The sequence below is a fragment of the Physeter macrocephalus genome, chromosome 16 (genome assembly GCF_002837175.3).
Source record: "Physeter macrocephalus isolate SW-GA chromosome 16, ASM283717v5, whole genome shotgun sequence".
NCBI classification, from domain to species: Eukaryota; Metazoa; Chordata; class Mammalia; order Artiodactyla; family Physeteridae; genus Physeter; species Physeter macrocephalus.
This window is the reverse complement of record NC_041229.1, coordinates 59,512,961-59,520,521: the sequence shown is the minus strand read 5'-3', so window position 1 is coordinate 59,520,521 and position 7,561 is coordinate 59,512,961. Positions and strand designations below refer to the sequence as shown.

At 51.1% G+C, this 7,561-nt stretch overlaps 1 protein-coding gene across 6 annotated transcripts in view; it reads right to left on the bottom strand.

Annotated features, from left to right (window-relative positions):
• Nucleotides 1–1,455: 1,455 nt before the first annotated feature.
• P2RY6 (pyrimidinergic receptor P2Y6) overlaps nucleotides 1,456–7,561 on the bottom strand; it is a 46,976-nt gene continuing 40,870 nt past the window's right edge. For 3 of the 6 annotated variants that reach the window (XM_007108943.4, XM_007108944.4, XM_055078651.1), the window contains one exon: nucleotides 1,456–5,330. In XM_007108943.4, coding sequence (XP_007109005.1) covers nucleotides 4,310–5,296 — 987 coding nt within the window. In that variant the 5' untranslated portion in view covers nucleotides 5,297–5,330 and the 3' untranslated portion in view covers nucleotides 1,456–4,309. Of the gene's footprint in view, nucleotides 5,331–5,440; nucleotides 5,482–6,680; nucleotides 6,750–7,313; nucleotides 7,373–7,561 lie in introns of those variants that run through there. The other 3 variants (XM_024131788.3, XM_024131790.3, XR_008615356.1) reach the window with 3 other exon arrangements.

Genomic DNA, 7,561 nt, shown 5'->3' with positions numbered 1-7,561 from the left:
CGCAGAAGTGCTGGAGCAACAGCTATGATGTTGTTCAGCGTTGGAGAAGCATTGTCAAGCTGGGGTCCAATACCTCTTCTATATTTTTTGATGATGTGTTTCCTTTTCTGTGAAGTGCCTGTTTGTGTCTCCTGCCCATTCTTCTCTTGGTTTATAATACTCTTTTGTACTTGATGAAAATTATGCCCTAACTTTTCCACGCTCCATACCTCTGGGGGCATAGGGAGGGCTGGTAGTATTAATGTTATTTTACAGGTAAGGAAACAGAGGCTCAGAGAAGTGAAGGGGGCTTGTTCAAAGTCAGAGTCAGAAACAGCCCTTCTGCACTGAGGCCCAAAGACCTCAGCTAAGAAACCTTCTCTTCACCTCAAGCTGGGTCAAGGCTCCCCTGGTCCTCAGCCTCTATTGGTCCCTGACCATTCCAGGAGCTTTTTGTCTCCTTAGTGACACCTTCCTTGTCCTCTGGCCCTCTTTATGTTCTTCTGAGCTCTCCTGCCTGGTTGTAATGATCCAGATATGTATGTGTTTATTTCATTATTGCCATCCTCCATCAGACTAGGAGCTTACTGAGGGCAGGGACCCAATGCTCAGCATGATGCTTAGCATACAGTAGGTGCTCAGTAAATGTTGTTTGCTGGATGAACTGTTTCCTTGTCTGCACCCCCAGACCTTGGATTCTTTCTGAGGGTAGGGCTGGGTCTGAGCTGGAGGGAGGAGCCAGCAGCATCCTTGCTAGGACAGATCCAGTGCCCTTGGGCTTATCCTGCTTGGCATGGAAGTCTCCTGAGACAAACCCTGGTTCCTGACTCTCTGGGTCCCCCATCTTGGCCCTGCCCCTCTGACTCCCTGTCCTCAACCTCCAGCAGCCAACACTCATGGGTTTCCTGTCTTGGAAGCTCCTTCCCTGGGCCTGGCCTCCTTTGGAATCTTCCTCTCTCTCTTCTTCCCCACCCAGAATCTCCACTTCCTCCCCTCCAGCTGCTCCTTGACTCACCTACCTCCACTGCACCATCATGCCACCATCATTCCAAAACCCCAGGCTTTGACCCTCTATGTCTCCGGCTCCTCCTTCTCCCCAGCACCCTGATGCTAGAGTTCCCAGGACTCTATCCAGGCCCTCTCTTCTCACTCTCTTCCTCAGGAAGCCCATCCACTCCCTCAGCTTCAAGCCAAAAGTGGGATGACCACTCCCCAGGCTTTGCCACTCTTCTAAGAAGCCTTCCTGGTGTCTCCAGACCCTGTTGACTCCTAGCTCCTACTTCGGTGGAGGCCTCAGCCTCCCGCACCAGGCTGGACCTTGTCCCCCTCCCAGTCCATGACACTGCCTGGCCTACACAGAGGTCCACCATCTCAGTAGGCATACTGAGTAAAGGGATTAGTTTTGGCTGTGGGTAACAAAGGCCTGAAAAACTGGTGGCTTAAAAAAGATAGACATTTATTTCTCTCTCATGCAAAAGTCTGGATTTAGGTGACCCCAAACTGGAATGGTCAGAAACGCAAGCTGCTTCTCATGTTCCAAGATGGTGCTCCAGCTGTGATGTCACAATGTAAGCAACAAGAAGGGAAGGGAGGCCAGACACCACCTGTCTCTTAAAGACATTCCCTCCTCCCATATTAAACTGCCTTAGGGCATTTGGCTTATATCCCATGGACCAGGAGTAATTTATCTAGCCATACCTAGCTGCAAGAGAGGCTAGGAAATGAAGTTTTCATCCTAGGAGACTGTGCCTAACTAAAAGAGAATTGACATTGTGGTTGGCACAACTTCCTAGGGGTCCCCAGTTACTAGGACTGGGTGGGGCAGGTGGGCACTTGGAAGTCAGGTGAAGAAAGGAAAGCGGAGGGAAGGGAGGGTGAAGCAGGGGAGGATCTAGTATTTGGGTTAGAGAAAGGCTGTGTGACCTTGGTAAGTCAGTTCCCACAACCGGGTCTCAGCTGCCCCATTATAAGGTATTATAAGGATTAAATGAGAAAATGAGTATACCACACGTTACATGGTTCCCAGAATCCACAGAGCCCAGTCAATGGCCACTACTGTCCTTGTGGCTCCCCAGTGCTTCCCTGGCCGGCAGCCTTTTTCTCTCTAGCCCTGCTAACTCTCCAGCTTCACATCAGGCCACAGCCCCACCTATCCTTCCTCCGGCAGCCTCCATGCCTTTGTTTGTGCTGTTCCCTGCACCAGGGAACACGCTTACCCTTTTTCCTTCAGTGTAATAACATCTATCCTTTAAGACCCAGCTGCACCGCTCCTTCGCCCAGGAAGTCTTCCTCAACCCCTTTGGTCCCTCCTGCCCCTCACCATACTCCACCCCTGTCTGTGTCATCTCTGTTCCCATGCCAGCAAGCAGACCTTCCCAGAGTAAGCCCCCCTGCTGCCCTGCCCCTCCATCACTGAGAGTGCTCTGGGTTAAAGTGAGAAGGGAGAAGGGTGGTGGGGAAGAGGAAAAGAACAAAAGGAGGGGGAAGGGAAGGAGGAATTCAAGCCCCCCAAATGGTGCTTGGAATCCCTCCCTGGTCCTGGCATGTAATAAATGATTTTTCCTTCTTATAGGAACAGATGGGGCTCATGGATTATGGCTCTTATTCTCAAAAAAGGGTGCTGAATTTTTTTTCTTAAAAGACTAGCTGCCTCCTAGCTAAAGGAGAAAGAAAAACCCTTGCAATCTCCTCTGCTTAAAGCTCCTTGCTTAGAAACCTCCTATGCCTATTCCTAGAGACAGACCCTACAGCAACTTGTGTGAGCAAAAGGTGAAACCATTATAACAGTAACATGCATTGCATGCCTACTATGTTCCAGGCATTGTTCTAAGTGCTTTGCACATATTAGTTAATTTAATCCTCACAACAACTTTACAAAATAGGTACCATTATTACTCCCACTTTACAGTTATGGAAGTTAAGGTATGAAGACGTTAAATAACTTCCCCAGAGTAACACAGCTAGTAAATGATAGACCCAGGATACACACCCAGGTGATCTGGCTCTGGGGTCTGAACCCTTTATGCTATTCAACCTTGCAAGGGAAGCTGGGAATGGAATTTACCTGTGGCCCACAATTTCCACTCTTGGAAAAGTAACCAAGGGGTCACAGTCCTTGGCATCCTGCTGGGACAGTCATCTGGGACTCGCTGCCGCGCTCAGCCTGGGCCGTTGGCGGAGGCCCTCTGTCTTCTGCTCCCCCATCTCTTACTCCCCCGTGACAGGCAGCTGAAGAGCCTGGTCTCAGATGCAAGATGGGTAACACCTGGACTGCTTGGCACAGCATTGCACTATATGGGGACTCAGAACCAGTCTCTGTCTTCTGATGTCCCCACACATCTATCTCACTGTGACCCAAAGAATCAAATTGCCTTCTGTCCAAATTGTCAGCCTCTCCAGCAAGGACACTTTCAATGGATTCCCAAGATGGGTTGGGGCCTGGTTTTCCCCCTTCCTCCACCAGCTGCAAGCACACCTCAGACATTACTGTGGAGTTTAACTCCTGCAGAGCCCTTCTCTAAAGGTCCCCTTGGCTGAACAGCCTTGGCGATTAGGCAGGGCTAAAAGAAAAATACTGAAGAAGTTGTACAGTCCTTCCCCTCCCTGCCTTGTTCCTCTGCCCTCTCCTCTCTCCACTCTAACCTTCTAAGGTGGAAGACTCCCTTTGCCATGGCTGGTTCTGCCAGTACTGGGTCTGTGTGGCATACTAGCAGCCATGGGCTGGCCAGATTGTTCCACAGGAGGAAAACTGAGATCTGGGAGGAGGGAATAAGGAATGGAGGAATAGTGAGCGGGGATGCGGCGGGAGTGCGTGGAGATGAGGACAAGGAGCAGAGAGGATGAGGAGCGGCAGAGGAGTACCAAATGAATGAATGGAACATAGCACATCCCCCAGAGATCTCATATTCATCCCTCAAAACCCAGCTCAAATGGCCCTTCCCAGAAGCTCTCACTTCCCCCTCCCATCTTCTCTTACTTCCTTTATTGGTGACTCCAAAGTATGCAGCATACTCCTCAGTTACAGTACATGTCGTACTATATTTTTGTGAGCAGCTTAACTCTCTCCCCAACTCTCCGTGGCTTCTTGAGACTTTCTGGAGAACCAGGCCCAGGCTTGTCTCTCTCTGTACCCACAAGGCCTGGTTCAGAAAAAGGGCTTAATAAATAGTTGTTGGTGAAGTTTTGGGGTCTGTTAGGGGTCTCACTCTATGCCCAGCTGAGCTAAGCTCTAATTCTCTGCATGGTTTGGGGCTGGTGGAGCTTCTGGTGCCCCAAGCACAGTGGCAAACACAATGGTTGCCCAGACCCCACGTGTCCTGCCCCAGTGGACTCAGCGACCCTGTCGCTGCCACTTGGCTGTGAGTTTCTGTAGCACCTCATGTGGTCGCCGGCGGAACTTCTTCTGGGTGAAGTAGAAGAGGATGGGGTCCAGCACACTGTTGGCACTGGCAAAGGGCCGCGTGCCCTTGTAGGCAGCCGCGAAGGCCTCCAGCACAGGGCAGGGGAGGCCAGGCGTAGAGCGCACTGCCAGGTAGGCTGTCTTGGTGATGTGGAAAGGCAGAAAGCTGATGGCAAATGCAGCTGCCACCACCACAGCCATGCGGGCTGCCTTGCCACGCCGCTCCTGGGCCACAGGCCCTGCTGGGCCGTCCTGGCGGCACAGACGACGGGCCAGGCAGCAGTAGCAGGCCAGCAGGGCAACAAAGGGCAGCAGGAAGCCGATGACTGTGAGGGCCATGCCATAGGGCATGTAGTGGGTGGCCAGGGCAGGTGGGCTCAGGTCATAGCAGACCGTGCGGTTACGCTGGATGCCTGTGGCAGCAAAGAGGGCTGTGGGCAGGCACTGGGTCATCACGGCCAGCCATACAGCCCCACACACTAGCCAGGCAGCCCGGCGGCCCCCGCGCTTGTGCCAGGGGGCCAGAGGGTGGCAGATGCCTAGGTAACGCTGGAAGCTGATGCAGGTAAGAAAGAGGATGCTGCCGTGTAGATTGGCATAGAAGAGGAAGCGGACCAGGCGGCAGGCGAGGTCTCCGAAGGGCCAGTGGTCACCTTGGGCATAGTTGTAGATGAGCAGGGGCAGGGAGCAGGCATACAGCAGGTCCGCCAGGGCCAAGTTCAGGGTGTACACGGCCGTGCGGGTCAGGGCCCGGCGGGATGTGCAAATCTGGGCAATGACGCAGGCGTTCAGTGGCAGGCCGGCTGCCAGCACCACCGAGTACACAGGTGGCAGCAGTAGCCGCTTGAAGTTCTCTTGGTAGACGCAGGTGGTGGGCGGCAAGCCCAGGGCCTGGCCTGTGTCATTGTCCCATTCCATGGCTGTTCAACTGGACTTCCTACATCCAGAGATGCTGGGGAAGCAACATACAATCTGTCAGTGGCCATACGCATTGACCACCCAGTAGCCCCCTGTCCCTCTCTGGGCTTTGATCTCCCCACCTGAACCATCTCTGATACTTACCACCCCACGGAAGCCCTCCACAGCCCTCACTTTAAGGAAACCTGGAATACAATAAAGCTCAAGCTTGGGAGAAATCCAATTCACTTTCTTGCTGTAATATTCATTTCCTACCAACCTTCTTGGTGAATTTCTATTCATCCTTCAAAACCCTAGTCAAATGTCTCCTCTGTAAGTGAAGATTGACAGACTTTGGTTTGAATCCCAACTCTGCTACTTACTAGCTATGTGAACTTGGGCGAGTGATATGATGTATCTTATCTGAGTCTCAGTTTTCCCATCTGAAAAATGGGGGAATGATGCACCCACCTGTCAGGATGTCATGAGGTTAGAGGCACTAAATCATGCTATGCAGGGCTTCCCTGGGCTCCCTGGAGTTTGGAGATTGTGGTCATGGTGGGCCTGCTTGTCTATCTCTTCCCCACAGACTGCGAAGCTCCTGAGAAGAAGTGCCAGGTCTGGTGCCTCTCTGTGTCTGAGAGCCCAAACTGGGGCCCAGGGCCGGGAAGGCCCTGGTAATTAATTAATCAGCATGAGCAGAATGTCCACACTTCTGAGCTAAGGACAGTGCCCATCACCTCAGCCTGGACTCCACCTTCCAAAGCCATGGTCATTCTTTTGGCTGCAGTCTTCCTATCTGTAAACTGGGGGAAGGAGGTGATTTAGGAGTTCCCTAAATCCTTCCACAGGACTTTTGGCTAGAAAGGCGTGTCTGGCTGAGCCACTAGTGCCACAGCGTCCCCTGGTGGCAAGAGTGAAAACCGCTTCCCCCGAAGGCAAATGGCTGAGGGACCAACCAACTCCACAGCTACTTTACAGAGAGGGAAATCCAGGCACAGTGAGGGGCACTGACCGCTCAATCTTAGTGAGTTAGAAGCAGAGACAGAACCAGAACCCAACTGACTGACTAAGAGGAGGCAACTTAGTGTGACCCATGGACATGAAGTATAGAGGTTATAAATCTAGCTTCAGAGCTAGGCAGGCCAGGTTCAAATGCTGGCTCCCCTATTTCTATGCTGTTCTGCAAATGGGAGGTTGCTTGCCTTTTCTGGGCCTGTGTCTTTATCAGTAAAACTGTCACAGACCTGATATTCAGTAGGTGCTTAATAAATGCCATGCCATGCCATTGTATCCTACACCTTATCTGTTCACTCATTCCTTCAGGCTAAGTTTTGGGGGAGCCAGCAGCTCAAATGCCTCAAGAGTTTCCCTGGTGGGATCAGTCTGACTTATTGATACTCACCTCCCAACTGGCATTTCCATATTTACTGGTGTCCAGAGAGAATTCACAACTTAAATCCAATGGTCCTGTAAGGGAAAGCCATTGGGATAGTGAGTCAAATCACCCCCTCTCCCTATTTTACAGATGGGAAAAACTGAGGCCCAGAAAAAAACATGAAGTCCTGCAAATGCACTCAGAAGGTGACAGTGGGTTGAAGCTGAGTATAAGGGCTCTGGTCCAGATGCCCATGTTCAAATCCCATCTCTGCCACATGCAAGCTGTGAGACCTTAGGCCCATTACTGAACCCCCGTGCTCGGCTTCCACATCTATAAAAGCGGATAATATAGTACCTGCCTCATAGGGTTGTTGTGAGGATCAGTGCCTAGCACAGGGCAAGGTGAGCTATTCGTTTTTTCTTTTTTTTAATTGGAGTATAGTTGATTTACAATGTTGTGTTAGTTTCAGGAGTACAGCAAAGAGAATCAGTTGTACATATACATATATCCACTCTTTCTTTAGATTCTATTCCCATATAGACCATTACTTATCTGTTCACTCATTCCTTCAGGCTAAGTTTTGGGGGAGCCAGCAGCTCAAATGCCTCAAGAGTTTCCCTGGTGGGATCAGTCTGACTTATTGATACTCACCTCCCAACTGGCATTTCCATATTTACTGGTGTCCAGAGAGAATTCACAACTTAAATCCAATGGTCCTGTAAGGGAAAGCCATTGGGATAGTGAGTCAAATCACCCCCTCTCCCTATTTTACAGATGGGAAAAACTGAGGCCCAGAAAAAAACATGAAGTCCTGCAAATGCACTCAGAAGGTGACAGTGGGTTGAAGCTGAGTATAAGGGCTCTGGTCCAGATGCCCATGTTCAAATCCCATCTCTGCCACATGC